Genomic DNA, 17,511 nt, shown 5'->3' with positions numbered 1-17,511 from the left:
AAAAGCAATCTGTAAATATGTTTTTATTTTTAAAGCCACAATTGCAACGCATTAAAATCAACAGCAACGGCAACAATTGCAGCGAACAAACATAATTGAGGTTCACATCTGGAAGCAGGCGAAAAAAAAAGTCGAAAAAACTCCAAGTTCCGAGTTCGAAGCCGTAGCTGGAGACCAGGCAGCAAGGTGCATATTATTAAGCCAAAGGATTTATGACACTTGGACGCGGGCAGCAACAACAGCAACAACAGCAACAGCAACAGCAACAGCAACAGCAACAGCAACAGCAACAACAACAACAACAACAACAACAACAGCCGAACAAAAATTGAATGCATGAATGGGAAAATGAGGCGCAGCTAAAAGCAAGCAACATACACAAAAGAGACTCGGCCGCACGTTGGACCTGTGCCACACCCCCTCGCAGCAGACGCAGCGCGCGCCCCTCCAACCGATCTGCTCTTGCTCCAGCTGCTGCTTCTCCTGCTGCTGCCTTGCTGCAACTCTTAAGTCATGGGAACTTTTTTTGCGCATCGTACGTTTCATTTAATTTGCATGGATCGTGCGGACGACGACGACGACGACGACGACGACGACTTTGCTTGAATTGCTTGTAGAAAGCCCCCTCCAAGCTCCTTTACCCCCTCTATGACCCAGCTGTTGCTGTTGCTGTTGTATGCGGCTACTTTGTGGGGCAACTGCGAGGACTCGAGTCATCATCATAATCTACTGGCATGGCGGCTGCTGTTGCTGTTGCTGTTGCTGCTGCTGTTGTTGCTGCTGCGGCTGTTGTTGCTGTTGTTGTTGTTATTGTTGTTGCCGTTGCTTTACGCTTTGAAAGCCTATCATTATGATTATGACGAATATTACTTTTGTATATAACTTTTACGCTGCCAAAGAAAAATCGGTGTAGCACCAAGCAGCAACAGCAGCAGCAGCATCTGCACAACAGCAACATGTTGCTGTTGCCGTTGCTGTTGCTGCAGATTCTTTTGCATGTTGCTGTGATTGGTTTTGAGTTGAAGTCGATCTACCTAACAGAAGCCTGGACCGCATTACTCGACCTCTTGGCCACAATGGAGGGCGTGCTGCTGCAACAACAACAACAACTGCAGCAGCAGCAACAGATGCATATCTGAAATTAGTTTTGGAAACCCTTGTCTGCGCTCTTCTGCCTGCACTAATTAGCCAAAAGACTTTACTCTCTCTCTCTCTCCCTCTCCCTCACTCTCACTATCTTTATCTGTATCTCTATCTGGTTCCCTCTCTTTCGCTCTCTCATTTGCTCTGCACTACAGTTGTTGTTAAGCGTTTTTATGCAGTGCAATAAACACAGCAACAACAACGCAAATATTTTCATAAAGTTGTAATTGTTATTTAACACTCCATTTGCCGCCGCTAGATGTCGCTGTCGCTGTTGCTGTTGCTCTTGCTGTTGCCGCCAATTGCTTTTGCTTTTGCTGCTGCAATTTCTGTCACGAGATCTCTCGGCACTTTTGTTGTTGCTGCTGCTGTTGCCGCTGTCTGCGTGATGAATCATGTTGCTGTTGCTGCTGCTGCTGCTGTCGCTGCCACTGCGACCAGTTGCCAGTTCCCAGTTTGCCGGCATTATTGGCTGGTGTTATAAAGAGTTATTAACTGATTTTTGCACCTGAATGGCAATTGCAGACAACTGCCAGACAATCTACCATTGCTGACGACGATTGTTGCTGCCGTCTGCCGACCGCCGACTGTTGCTGCTGTAACTACTCTTTTTTGTTGAGTTTTGTCTTAAATGGTCAGATGCTAATAACAATTTGAAGATAGTTAAAAAAGATTTCTATATAATAGCTAAGCATTTAGCCATAATTGAAAAAAAAGAAAACTTTGCACATTTTATGTGAATAACCAAATATTAAATATTTTAATGCGTGAAAATAAAAATATAAAAAATTAAATAAAAATATAAAAATGATATAAAAAGACAACATAAATATATATAGCAAAAAGTATAGATATTTCGATTTCCTTAAATATTTGCCATAATGTTATATAAATATGTACACATATACAATATAATTATTTTATAGATATTATAGCTTAGGAAAAATAAATATTTAAAAAATTAAATACAAATATATTACATAATAATAATTATAATTACAAATATATTATATAATAAATTATAATAAATCATGAATCACTCCACTTCCATTTTCTATACGATTTTTCATACTTGACTTTTCATATATTGAGTAAGCTAGTGTTTTATTAGAATTTGGATTATCTTATTCAGTTTCTAAGGGATGCACAAGATCCTTGAGAGTATCTAATAAGAAGGTATCTAATAAATCTGTATGTAGTCTTATAAGACAACTAGTGCTACCTACCTCTACTCTTTGCCTATAGATGGCGTGATAGCTGACGCTAGTGATGCATACCCAAATCAAATTCAAATGGAATAATGAGATTAAAAATGATATATTGACCATCAAAAAATGTATTCTATTTTTAAATACCCAGTTTTTAATAATTTCTTTTTTTTTTTTTTTAAAGACTGCTGGAAATAAAATCAATTACTTTTGAACAAAATCTGCTTATCTTAAACACTAGTTTTATCAATACAAATTGAATTTAATGATTAACAACTTGCCCCATTGAACTAATTGGCAACTGATGCACCTACAGTTAGCTCTAGTACTCAACGGCGACCCTTTGGTATAACGGCACTTTAGTAGAGGGCGTTTTCTACTATTCCCGCTGCAATGCTCAAAAAGCACAACTAATTACAATTGACAGGCAATTGTGTCAGCCAGTAACAACAGCAACAACAACAGCAACAGCAACAATAATGGCACTCATTCACTCTTGGCTCAGTCCGTGGCTCAATTAGTTAAGCCAAACGGGGCAAAGAACCCAAAAAGAAGGCGGCACAGAGTAGACTGCATGGCAAGTGGAATAGAAGGCGAACTGTTCGCACTATAATTAAACAATTGCTAATTACTTGCATAAGCTGCAACTGCCACATAAATTGCCACCTCCAACTTCGTTCGCCTTGGCAATGACAACAACGACAACAACAACAACAACAGCGTTGCTCGATCGTTGAGAACTTCATTTCGATAGCGCAGCGGGATAGATTTGGTGTAATTTAGTTCGATTTAGCTGATTTATGGCTAGATTTGCATATGCAGTAAAACGAGCCTCGATTGCTGCGCCTCGACTCGACTCGGTTGCATATCGATTACAGCGCATGCCACAGTTGTTGTTGTTGTTGTCGCTCTTGCAGTCGCAGCAATTGGCAGCAAGTTCGTTGCCTCAGTCTTTCGCTTTGCAGACGTTCTGGCCTGTTTGAGCGCTTAAGTGGCTTAGAGGCAAACGCCGACAGCGCAGCTAGCAAAATGCGTTAATTGAACTTTCGAGACAAACTGCAAAAGCTGCGTGCCGCAGACAAACAGACAGACTGACAGACAGACAGTGCACTTGCAGTGCAGTTGCAGTTGCAGTTGGCGTCAGCCGCGCTGCTCGCTCGCAATTGCTGTTATGAAAGCAGCGAGTGCGGCGCAAAATATTTGCGTATCTTTTGTTGTTTTTTCGGTCCGTTGTGCAACTAATTAGTGCACACGGCACTGTGCACCTGTTTCTTTTATGCCAATACACTAACCCATGAAAGGTGTTAAGACAATGAAAAAAAGCTGATAAAACTCAAATTATAGATTTTGCATAGCAGATGAGAAGATATACAAATTTAATTGAAATACAATTAAGAAGTTGACACAATAATTTAAAATAAATATTCAAAAATATATCATTTAAAAAGGTTTTTAAATTAATATTTTTTTTTGTGTTTTTATATAGTTTTTAGTTTTTAAGATCTATTATGGATAAAAATTATAAAAATTATTTTTATTTATTTTAATATTTTTTATAAGCTCACTTATATCATTTTATTTTTAAAATTTTAACAGATAATATATATGAGTTTACTAAAACTTATTTGTCAGTCAATAATCAACGTAATACTCTATTATATTAACGCTTAAGCCTTCCATTGACATTAAAGAAATCCCCTTTTATAGCGCATTCACTATTCGATTTCAGTTGCTTCCCTTTGGACTTGAGCTGTTGCGTTATTTTCGCTGGGGAATGTATTTTGCATGCGATGCCGATGCCAAATGCTGATAAATTTTTTTATACACAATTTTTTCTAGCAATTTTTTGTAACCTTTTTTTTTTGTAGCAATTTTCATTTTTTGCATTTTGCTGGAATTTTTTTATTATTTCAACAATTAATTATATGTTAATCGCAGCGCATGCTAATTACCCCCGTCGCCCTGCTGCTACTGCTGTTGTTGTTGTTGTTGTTGCTGTTTCTTTAACCCTGACTGCGAATATGCGTGCAACAGCAGCAGCAATAGCAACAGTTGCTACTGCAACGGCAACAGTTGCTGTGTGCATTCAATTGAAAAATTACAACTTTTGCTTTGCCTTTGGCTGATTTGCGTACATTTCGTGTTTGATTGTTGCTGCTGTTGTTGTTGTTGTTGTTGTTACTCCTTGTTTCTATTTAAACATCAGCAGAGAGCGCTCAGTTTACTGTAATTGAAATGCGCTTAATTACTAAGATCAGCTCGTTCATTATTGACTCGATATATGTTTAAACTAATCCATTAAAACATCAATTGCAAATAAGACAAGAAAATTATAGACAAATATTGAAAAAAAGAAAAATAATAATAATAATAAAAAATAATAAATACATCGAGATCAATGATAAGTAATGAATAATTAATAGAGAAAATTAAAAAAATATTTAATTCAAATTTTACATGATATATAAATAGACAAATATTTAAATTAGTTTGAATATTTAAAAGAAAACAAAAAATTAAAAATTGAAGCTTTACTTAGTTGTATTATGTTTATATCCCAGCAATAAATCAAGCTATATTCTCAATCTCAATATTATATTTCCTTGAATATTTTGCAAAGCAAAGCTGCCAATAACTGCTGCCTGTTTACAAATGAAGACATTTCCATAACAGTTGCAAATGCCTCAAGGTTTCTGTGCAGCTATAAAAAGCCTGCGCAACGTCAGCTGCAACAGGCAAAGCACAAAAAAAAAAAAAAAACTTCTTTATATATACATATGTATATATATATATATATTCAACAAAAATGCATTGAAGAATTCATGCAAAAAAAAAAAAAAAAAAAAAGAAAAAAAAAGATGCAACTACTTTGAATAAAAGTGCAATTTGCATGTGGCTGTTGCTGCTGCTCATGCTGCTGTTGCTGCTGCTGACAATAGCGTGACGATAACGATGACGATTATGATAACGATAATAATTGAGTGCGCTTGACATTTCTATTCGAATACGAGATGGAAAAAAGCTAACAAACTGAACTGGGAAATAAAAGCGAGCTTAAACAATGCGTTGGCACTGAAAGCCACAAAGTCAGGGCTTATAGAGAGCTGCTCTTCCCTCCGCTACGTTTCCCTCTGCTCCTGCTCTCGCTCTTTACATGCTGGCTTCGGCTGGTAGTTAAAGTTGTTGAGCGGCTTTTTGGCCTTTTGGGCTTTTGCGTTTTGACATTTTGTGTCTTGTTTGCCGCATTGATTTCTGCCACATTTTCTGCCTGATTGAAAGACAGACCAGAGCAGAGAGATGGGGAGAGAGACAGAAGAGGAGAAGAGAGAGATGGAGACAGTTTATCATAACAAGCTTCGGACAATGGTTGTGACGGCTCTGCGTATTGTTTTGATCCTTGACTTTGATCTTTAGCTGCCACACGATGCGGCAAAGTTGAAAGCATTGTTCGGCAGCAGCAACAGCAACAGCAGCTGCTGCAGCACGCAGCAAACAGTAAAAGCTAATTAGAGCTGCGTCTGCAAAGACTGTTCCAATTGGAATCCAGTTGGCATCCACTCTCCACTCTACACTCTACACTCTTCACTCGCCACTCTCCGTAAAGTCTAGTAAAAATTTATGAAGTGCAACGAATTTGCGCGCGCGCTTTGCATTTATAAATATGCAAAAAGTCAGCGGGTGGGCGGTACCGAGGGGGAGTGGACGGCCCGAGGGAGGCGGAGCGGGGTGTGGCAAGCAATAAATTTATAAGCTGCGCTTCGCAAAAGTTGCGTGTTGCCACAGCAGAGTGCGAAAAATGTAGCCAGTTTACAAGAAAAATTGAAACAAATAAGTGAGAGGGGCAGAGAGGCGGGAGGGAGGGGAAATAGGGAGAGTAGAGTATGAAATAATGTATAGAGAGACTAAAGATAGGGTATCATGGGGTATAGAGATGATTATGAGAGGCTACAGAGGTAACATAGAAGAGGTAGAGCTATAGGGTAGTATGAATAAGAAATAAGCGATGAGGTTATAGATGAAGATAAGGTATACAAAATTTGCAGAAAATGAATAAGATATGGGAGAGGCGTATAGATAATATATAGAGAGAGACTGTAGGAAGCTTACAGAAGAAGAATATTCAAAAGATTATATAAAGGGTAGAGAAAGAGGGTTATGATATAGAATGAAGAAGGCTGTGTAGAGAATAGATACTGTGTATAAAGTTGGTTCAATGGACAATGTATTGAGGCAAGGCAATAATATGCAGGGACTATAAAAAGAAATGTTTTCGAGTATAAAAACAGCTGAGTATTGATTGTGCTAAAGTAGGGTATATAAACAGGGCATAGAGTGAGTATAAAGTGAAATATATCTACTTTTCACTAAAGAATATATAAGTCTGTGTAACATAAAGTGGTATATTTATATCATCTCCATACCCTGCATCCATTGTGCATACCCTTAATACCCTGTATAACATAAAGTATAGTATATTTATACTCTCTCCATACCCTGCATGCATTGTGTAGAGCCTCTGTATACCCTATATAATACAAAATGGGGTATATACCCATTTCTATACCCAGCATACATAGTATAATATGAGCTATCATGCTCTCTCGTTTTACCTTGTATAAATTGATGAATATAGACACTGTTTATACACACGACTCATATACTCTTCTAAATGATACAAAATGAACACCTTAGTAAACAAATAAATACCAACGAAAAAATCTCAAGTTAACTTTACTATTTTATATGCATTTTTACTAAGCTTCCATTCATTTTCGTTTCTTGTTTGCCAAGCGAATGCAAAGTGTAAAACAAAAGCAAATAATGAGCGGCGCATTTGCAAATTGAAATTAGAAACAAAAGTAAATTGCAATAATTGTGCTAATTGTTATTGCAATTATATTGCGGATAATTACCATGACTAATGCCAAGAGGGGGGCGCCGATTGAGCAATGTTATGAATAATAGCAAAACAAAGCAGCAGCAAAACGAAGCAGAAGAAGAAGACGTAACAGACAACTATGTTAATTCAGTGAAAGATTTATGGGAACACAAGAAGCAGAACTTTGTAAGGGCCTAAAAGGTGAGATTGTGATTAGAGAGGTGGGCAGATTAAATGAAATATTACCTTTACGGTAAAGTGGGTAATGCAAATGGACTTTGTGAGAAAAGAATGCAGAACTGTTATGAATAAAGAGACCAATTAGATGATAAACTAGACAGATCATTTGTAGCCTGCAAATAGATTCAATAAAAAAAGTCTATTCATAAGCTACGCTACGATTGAGAAGACGGGAGGGTAGGGAAGATGTAGAAGATCATAAAAAACATTGTTTTAAGTGCTTTGAGGGTGGGACATAACTTTGCATGGAGTACAAATTTTCTTATGGGGCTTACATTGAAGACATAAAAAAATAATAATATATGTATATATATTAATATTTTGAAAAATCGTAAATTTTTTCAACAGCAATAAAAATCAATTAATTTTTTCATTTTAAAAATATTTTTTCTATCAATTTATAAATGTATTTAATTTGCTTAGATTTTGGCAATATCTACTTTCATATAGACATAACAATTATTGCTCAATTAATAATACTCATCTATTGAAACAATATAAATATTATATATTTATTTAATAATACGAAAATAATACAAACATTGTAAAATATTTAAAAATTCATGTAATTTTAGCTGCTTTTTATTTAAAATATTTTATCTACAACAGTTTATACATAAATTTTCTAGAATATTCAATGAGCATTTCCAGTCCAATCTCATATTTATTTATTGATATATATTTATTCATATTGGCTGACAATTTGATATTAGTTTTGCAATTTTTAATTTTGTACAAACAATTAAGCTGCAATGCAATGCTTCAAAATGTTCAAGAAAATATTTCAGCAACCTGTCAGCATGAAAATGCATTTTTCCTTTTGATAATGCACTTTCCTTTTCAGCTATTCAGTCTACCTGCCCCGCCTCTAGATTTCCCTTCCACTTCAATGCATTTCCAAACACTTTCCCATGCAAATTATTCAAGGATTTTGCATAAGATTGGCCTAAAGACTGTTAAGAACTCTGGGAATGTTGTGCAGAACTAGGGTCGAGAAGCTGAACAAAGCATCACCTGCCAGGCAGAGCCAGCGCGAGAGGGAGACAGAAAGAGACAGAGTGAGAGCGAGAGCAGGTAGTTTTCGGGCCAACTCGAAAGATTTCTACTGTCGCCTGACATTAGTTGCACTCGACTGAGGCCCAAAGGAATCTTCGAACTCATTTCGCATGTTGCTATTGAGAAACGCTCATTATTATATATTATTATTATATGCAGCAAGGTGCTGGCTGCGACAAGGGACGTGGGAATGTAAACAGCCCAGCAGCAAACTGTTCCAATTCTGCATTACTTTTGGCAAATAGACGTTGCCTCCTCCTACCCTCTTGGGTAGCCAAGTGTAGCTGCATTTAAACGAAATTTAATTGTGTTTTGGCCAAAGGCAAGAAGCAAAGCCGACGCAGGATGCTACCCTTCCCACAGACCCAGCAACCAAATAGAAACTGCGTGGGTCCATTTCTCGTCTCCAGCGAGCGAGCGGATATTGAGCCAATAATTTGATTGTCTGCTGTTTTGTAATTGAGAAAAAAAAATCATATGAGAAAAATACAAAATAGAAATAGAAATAGAGATAGAAATCGAAAGGAAGGTAGACGGAAGTGCATGGCATAAATCGACTTTTGTTTTCCTTTTTATAAAGGCAATTCGTAGAGCAGAACGAGACAGAGTTACCTTTTATAAGGTTCGAACATTAATTAATAGGATTTGATTGTGCATATGAAAGAAGTTAACATAAAGCAATCTAGAGAAGTGCGAAAGAAAATGCCCAACATTGAGATAATCGGAACTCTATTTTGGGATGATTTTATTTCATAGTTATTTTTTAATATCTATTGTTCCTCTTTGCACTTGTAATGTTATATATTTAAGTATTCTACATTATGTTGCATTACATAATATTATACAATTTTCTTAAATATTCCCTAGAATTATTATTTATATACCCTTTAAAAATTGCCCCCCTTCAAATACAGCCTTAAAGCCAAGCAACATATAATTATGCACTTAGCACATATCTCAGCTAAACATCTAAATTAAATTTATGTAGTGGCTAACAGTAACAGTAACAAAAACAACAACAACAAAGACAACAAGAAGAAATAGCAACAACGTAAACTAATCTAATTAATAACTTTCATGTTTTAAGCCTCATTAATTTTGCTTGTTAACATTTTTAGTTAACAAATTTTGAAGTTTTCTCGCTGCCATAGATTTTTCACATTTTCCAGACAGGAAAAAAACGAAGAAAAAAAAAAAAGAAGTGGCAAAGAAATAGCGAAATAAATATATATCAAAGCAGCTGAAAGACATTTGCATGGCTTTCACTTTTGGCGAAATGGAAATGTGGAAATGTCGAAATGGGGGAAAAGTGTTTTTCGGAATATGAAAAATTTGTCACAAATTACTTTCACTCGACTCGAATTACGAAGGAAACAAAAGCGGATGTCCGCTGAATGTTGACAGAATCCTTTCACTGCCATGCCCCTCATCTACATCTCCTGCTCCCTGCTCCTCCTCCTCCTGCTTCAGCTCACTTTTCCCCTTTGCTGCATGCATCCAGCATCCATGTTTGCATGTCAAATTAAATTTCTATACAAATAGAAATAGGCGAAAGGCAGCTGCTCAAAACCCGCAGCCACAAGCCTTTACAGCGGCCGAAAAAGTGAAAGGATGCACAGGACATGGAAGGAGGAGAGAGTGAGAGGGAGCACAGTAGAGCGGGTGAGGTTGCGGGCGTAGTAGCTGAAAAATGCAGTGACTGTGTAACGCCTTTAATGATGATAAATGCGCAGACAAAGTTCCGCCACATTTAGCGACAAAAATCACTCTAAAATTAGAGAGGGAAAGCATGAAGAAAGGGAGAGCGAGAGATAGGTGCAGGGTAACCCTAACACGCGTATTGGGTTACACAACAAACAAAAATTTAGGGCGCATGCGTCGCACGCTCTCAAAACTGCGACTGCCAGACTCCCGGAACTCTTTGAAACATATGTCAAAAGGTGCGTTGAGCACGCGCTAAATTCCTTTTTCGTTTTTTTCATTTTTCGATTTTCAACAAATGTATTTTTTATCGCCTGCATATCCCATCGCTGCGTGATGCGCACAATGCTATCTCTGCCCATACGATGTATTATATACGACGTATTATATATGTTTTAACTATTTCTATGGCTATTCCCTGGCGTTAACCGCACCCCTTTTTCACCTTGCCTAGCAGCCATTTTTTACGATCCTTTGATTGGGACTCTGATTCTGATATTTTTTGCTTATCATATTTAAAGCGTCAATGCAAAGCAGGGTTGAAAATTTTTAGAGGTTCTCATTTTAGAACGTCCTCCACTTCCACCCCTTTTGCTACCCTACCAGATTGACAGCTGCAAACGAAAAATTGCATGAGATTTCGAATTTTTTCCATTTTTGCGCGCAATTTTTGCTTGAAAAATCTGTAAAAAGCGGGTAAAAACTAATTGATTGAAAAAATGTAAGGAAAATTTGGGAAAAAAAATTTCCTATGAAATCCGCTTAAGTGACATTTTAACCTCTTGCCGAGATTTTCTTTGTCACCCAAAAAATGAAAAAAGAAAAAATCGTAACGTATTTTTTGAAAATGCTATAAATTATTGATGCCTGCATGAAAATGAGTAAATTCTTGGGAACCAAATCTGTTGTGTATTATGAGAAAATGCTAGAGAATTGCAAAAAATACAGGACATTAAACAACTTGCGGGCTGTAAAGTTTCTAGTGATTAGCCAATAAAAAACGTGGGTTATAAGCAAAAGGTGGATCGTTTTTAGTGAAGTAAATGATGTTAGTATTTAATTGATTTTGAGAAATATATACCAAATTATTAATCTAATGGCTTTCATAGCTCCTGAGTTCTGTGAGGTTACATTTTTGGCAAAGAAAAATTTCCTTTGAATCTTATATACCAAATTTGGCAGTCCACGTCATGGTACTTTTTGAGTTCCATGAGGTGTTTTTATTATTTTAATTTTTTTTTTAAACATTATTGATATAAATATTAATTCAAATTGCTGAACAGCGTACGTACCAATTTTGGTTAAGCTACATTCAGTAACTCTCAAGTTCCATGAGGTATACCTGTTATAAATCGCATTTGATGGTAAATAACCTGCAAGTAATTTTAATTCAAGCGGTAATTATATTATATAAATACGCTTAAAATGCACTTGAGATAATGATACATCATATAAATTCAATTTATTCGCATATTTCTTTAAAGATAAACCAAGTCTACAGCAGGGTTAACGCCTTATTATTTAGCTTAGATACCAAAGTACCCCAAAATGCCCCGCCTTGAACCGCTCTGCACGCAGCAGCAGTCCATAATTATCGCACATTTTGCACTCAATTGCCAGCGTTTCGTATTTAAATACAAATATAACGAAAAATTAAAACTTAAATATATGTATTTAATAAAATTTTACGCAATTCTCTTTTTTGTGTTTTTTTTTTCAATTTTTTCAATTTTTTGCTTGGGCTAAATAACTGCAATTACAAAACGCACGAAGCGCGCACAAAGCAAATGCGCAGAATATAAAACAAAAGCAGAAACAACAACAAAAAAACAACGGCAAACTTCACGAACCGCTGCACCTGCGCATGCAAAACGTGTGAGCAGCGAGTGTAAGAGAGACGGCAAGAGCAAAAGAAGTGCCTGGCACGAAATTTATGCAAACGAGCAGCGAAGTGTAGAAAGGCGTGTAATGCGCGCGAGCTGAAAAGAGCAAAGGAGCAGAACACTTAGCAAAGACGACGCCGACGTCGATGCTGACGCCAACGCCAACGCAAGTTAAAAGCGCTAATTGCGTAGAGAACGGCAATCGGTAGAAGTAGAGGAGGAAGAGGGATAGCCTATTGCGTGCGCTTAGCGCATTAAACAGAGCACGAGAGCGACTGCCGCTATTTAAATGAGCAAAGCTCTTGGAGCTTTATACATTTCTACATAAGTATGTGACTCTATATGTGTGTTCGTGTGTGTGTGTGTGCTAGTGTATGTTATGCTTGGCCTGACGATTGGGACATGCATTGGGCGGGCATTTGTATAACTGCATGTGAACATTTGTATGTGTGTCTGTGTGTGTGTGTGTATGTTGAGCCAAGTTGATCTATGTGAGTGCAATAAATTGCGCTCATTGCACAAAGGAGACAAGTGTCAATGGGGCAAACAAATCACCTAATCACAATGCCGAGCGATCATCATTTTTGATGCGCAATGCAACTGTTACAGTTACTTTATATCTACTTCTTCTTCTTCTTCTTTTTTTTTGTGTGATCGTTACGCAGCGGGCAGCGTTTGACGGGCTGGCAAATAACAATGGTGCAACGGCACTTGGTGTTGCCCGTTGCCGGTTTTTGCATTGTCCTTGCGCAAGCTGCGCTTCCCACGCTGCAGCTACTGCAATTGCAGTGCGTGCGCGCGCGTGTGTGTGTGTGTGTGTGTATGTGTGTGTGTACCTTTACACCTGGCCAAAGGACATAGATTTCTGTTTCTTTTTGATGCTGCAGGTTGGCCTTTTGATGTGCATTGAGCTCTTTTGATTCTTAATTAAAACCCAAAACTGACATCAGATTTATGACTCTTACTCTCTCGCTCACTCGCTAGCTCTCTCATTCTGGGTCTCTTTTACTGTTTACCTTTTTGGGTGGCACTTCCTCGTAATTCTTCAATATTCCCCCAGTTTGTTGCCAAACGGTAAAAAATCAAATAATTCCATTGCTTTTTTCTCTTTCTCTCACTTGGTATATTCTTATCTCTGCTTCGGTCTTACGGCAATTCGTTTGCAGTTTTTTTTTACTTTTTTTTTTTTTTGTGCTGCAGCCTGTTGCATTATCCTTGGCGGCGCATCCTTTAGAAGCACTCGCTGTTCGGATTGCGCAACAGGCTTGAAGAGATTTTCCTTTTTGTTCAGCGAAGCAAGAAAATTGGTCAAAGATTTTGCGACTATAAAAAACAAAACAAAAGCTGAAAGGGAAAGGAACTTATGGATTATCTTTGTGGTAGAAATGAGAGAGTAGATTGTAGATATTTCCTATCTATATGGCAGGCATAGACAGTGGAGCTCTAAAACAAGTTTAAATGTATTTAAACGTAAATTTTAAAGCTGATTTCTTATGCATTTACAATATTGAAGTTTTTATTTAATTTTTTATTATTATTAAATGGTTTTTTTTTAATACTTTAATTTATTGTTCTATATATCTAATTTACCCTGTCATTTTATTCTTTGTTTGTTATATTTATATTCATATAGCGGTATTATTTACAATTAATTCGTAAATTTAATTTGCCAAATTTGTTCACACTTTAATTTAAATATTCTCCTACATATTTCTTCAATTTACAACTAATTCATTCTCCTCTTTATTAAATTTCTATAAGAAATATCCAACTAAGCAAACCCTCTCAAGGTTCATTCATTACCTAATATCAAGCTGTCAGCTTTCGCACTTCAAGTCTGCACGAAATCGAAAATTATTTCCATATGAGCTGCTGCTTAAGGACACTTGGACAGTGCCAGCAGAATGTCCTGCCGGCAGCTCAGACAGTTTTAGGGCCCTAAAAATCGTTTACACATTTTCACACTTTCTTAGCTTCCCTCAGCTTTAGTCCTTGCGTCCCTTGCTTCCGCCAGGAGTTTGCGCATTTCCATTTCCCTCGAGGCAAATATTAAAATGAAATCCACAGCTCGTTTCGTGTCCACACATTTTCATTTTTATTATGTAAATCAACCCCCTTTTTTATGGGCGTACGTTTTTTATGAGCGAGTGGCTTATTCAAATGTCGTAAAAAAAAGGGTTGCTGAGATTTTCGTAGAGATTTTGTTTGGGGGTTTATTCATAATGTTGGCTTATGTAAATGCCAACCCTTTCGCCGCTGATAAGCAATGCGTTTTGATTGGCTCTTATGTAAGCCATGCAAATCACTATAAAAAACAGCTAAGCTAACAAAATGGTTTCCATCTCTCTCCCTCTCTCACTCTATCTCATTCAGTGGGCTTTAAATTTGAGAAGGATGAAACGCTTGTGGACACAATTATGCGCGATGTTAGCAGGACAATGCAACACAACGAAACGAACAATGGCCAGGATAATGGTCAACTAAAGCTGCACGACAGCGATGAAGTAGGAGAAGAAGAGGAAGATGAGGAGGAGGATCAGCGAGCAACGACACTTGGCAACAACAGCGACACTTTGTTGTCTTCCTTTCGGCTGAAAAGCGAAACACAGGACGAACGGCAACAGGAGCCTCAGGAGCTTTGCGAACAAAGCTCAAAGGAAGCTCAGCAATTCGTCAAACAGGAGCAACATAACGGTGAGTACATGGACAAAGTTGAAGATTGAAGATCAGATGGGAATTTTGGCAACAGGGAGACTCTCTAAGAGCTATAAATGAATATGGGTTATATGGGAGACAAAAAGTGTACTGCTTTTATATTATTTATGCATATTTCATGTTTTCAGATATTAAGAATATTTTAGGAATATAATAGAATAGTAGAATAGAGATGTACAGTTGCAAATGTCTAACTTGTATATAAAGCATTCGCACCACAACTTTTACAAATGTAGCTGTACATGTTTGTTAATCGTAAACCCATTTCGCATTAGCATCAACACTCTCTTTAAGCCTCTCTCAACCCCCTCGCTGAAAACTCGTAAATGCTGTCAAAAATAAATTCTGTGATAAAAATCACATTTTTGTCAGCATTTGGCAAATATTTGCGATTTAGGGTAGGAAATCGGAATCCCTTATATACATACGTATATATAAATATATGTATGTGTATATAAACAATATAAAAGGCATCTGTGCCTTATTCAATCAGCTTTAAAGTATCTCAAGTCTAGCCACAATATATATATATATTACCATAGATATATAATGAATTCGAATAAAATTTCAATTAGTCAACAGCTCACTTCTCACATATTCAGGCCTCTACTCTAACATCCGATTTTTGGCGCGAGTCCTGGCAACAATTTTGCATGCATCTTGGCTTCCACTTTTTACATACCCAATCTATAGCTCGAATAACAACACATTTTGATTCGTGCTTTGTCTGTGTAACATGATGATGCATCGAGCACGATGACATTCAACGACGTCTCGCATTTTATTGATGTCCTTACAACTACCAAAATAGATGGAAAAAACGGCCTCTATTCCATGCCTTATTTTGGGTCGAAAAAAAAGAAGAAAACGTCGCAAATCAATTGCGTTGTCTGCGCGATAAGAAAAAATCCGTAAAAAAGTAGAGGAAAAAACAAAAAGAAAGCAGCTCGTTACGGTAGTTGACGTGCATTTGACACCCCTCGAGCAGGGGACACTTCGAGGGCCAGGACCCACTCAGGTAGTCCTTGACGCATATGCATATAATTTTGCTGCGGTGCCAACTTTTCCGCTTTTCCCTATCAACCCCCAATTGCAGTAGGTTTTTTAATGCAATTTTTAGCATGAAAATTTGTGTTTTTCCTTTCCTCTCTTTTTATTGTGGACTGAGGGGTGATTTTTTTTGGAAAGTTTCTACATTTTTTGTTTTTAATTGCAAAAGGTATTTTGATTTATTTTCGCTGATCTTGAGAGTTGCTTTTCAGAATTTTCTTTCCTTTTTTGCTGGGTGGGTTTTCCCACGAGTTTTAGGACTAAGCAAATCTTGTCTGTGGGCTAGCTAATGAAGGCCAAGTAATTAATGTGCAAAATTGATCATTGTATTGCTTAGAAGTCTCTTAAAAGAATTTTGTAGTTTACTTAGGTAAAACACAATAATTTTATGGAAATAAAATGTGGGTAAATTTTAAATCATATATGATAAAAAGTAAATCAAATGAAATTAAATTCGGTCAAATATAAAATCTGTAAAAAGGTTTTTTTTTAGTAAGTTCACCTCTTGCTGCTTCTGTTGAAAACTTTCATTCATTAATTTAGATTTTTATCAGCAACAGTTTTCTTTGCACCGATAAGAAATCGCTTTACTGTTTCCCTTCTGCCACATTTATGGGGCACTAAAAATCAGAAAACTGAAAATCAAAAGCCGCAAGAACAAGCCCACCAGATAGGCTCTGTGGAAAAGCCATTCGAAAATACGGATTCGGAGAGAGAGGTGGAGTGAAAAGGAAAGAGGAAATACCTGCATGTACGCAGAGCCAACTACCTTTATGACTTCATTAGACAATTCACTTTTCTTCACTTTTTTGACCAACATGAACAAATTCTCAACTACACGAATTTCCCTTTTCTTGACCTTTTCATTTTATATATTTTTTAGTATTTTTTTTTTTAAATATATTTTTCGGTTGCCTTCTATAAAATACAAGTAAAAGTAATCCAGTGTGGGGTGCTTGACTAGAAGATACCCTGAATGCAGTTGCATGCGATGCTTATTGAGAGCTCATATATAAATCTGATGCTTATAGCTCTTTAAGCTAAAGATACACTAACAAATAAAGTTTGACATAATTCGATTAAAGCTCGATACGTTATCGATTATTCAAATGATATTTGGATATATTCGCCCTTTAGAGGAACCTACGTTTAACATTAATTCTCTCTCACCTATAATATACATGATCTCCTCTCTTCTGCACACCGACAGAAGACATACATTCATACAATTATTCATTCCAATCGATAACACATGAAAACACCTTCGAAAGTCCACCACTTTCCCTTCCGCCTGTTACATACTCACTCCGCCAGCCAACATACCCCGTTTACTCACTCCCACGTACCTCAGGCTATAAAAAACGCTTCAACGTTTATGATCTTTGCCTTTTGCATTGACTTAACTAATTCTCAGCAATGAGCGAGGTTTACGTTAGCTAAATAGTTAGCATATTTTTTTTTCGATTTATATGCGCGGTACACTTGGAAAATAAAAACAGTCAAAAGTCAAAGGTACGAAAGCCGTTTAGCTATTTAACGTGTCCTTGCGAACGTGAGAGCGGCTGCTAGAGATTCAGAACCAGTAGCCCAGTGCTCAAATAGTCAAGTCAGTCAAACGGTTAAGGTTCGAGTCTAA

At 37.0% G+C, this 17,511-nt stretch overlaps 1 protein-coding gene across 2 annotated transcripts in view; it reads left to right on the top strand.

Moving 5' to 3' along the window:
* The window catches only part of nub (nubbin), a 51,680-nt gene that overhangs the window by 19,897 nt on the left and 14,272 nt on the right, over positions 1–17,511 (top strand). For both annotated transcript variants that reach the window (XM_018002460.2, XM_089463620.1), the window contains exon 3: positions 14,484–14,804. In XM_018002460.2, the coding sequence (XP_017857949.2) occupies positions 14,484–14,804 (321 nt within the window). The remainder of the gene's footprint in view (positions 1–14,483; positions 14,805–17,511) is intronic.

This window comes from Drosophila arizonae, chromosome 3 (assembly GCF_054131065.1).
Source record: "Drosophila arizonae isolate 15081-1271.41 chromosome 3, UAZ_ARI_1.0, whole genome shotgun sequence".
Taxonomy (NCBI): Eukaryota; Metazoa; Arthropoda; class Insecta; order Diptera; family Drosophilidae; genus Drosophila; species Drosophila arizonae.
The sequence above is the reverse complement of the archived record's forward strand: the minus strand, read 5'-3'. Positions and strand labels throughout refer to the sequence as shown.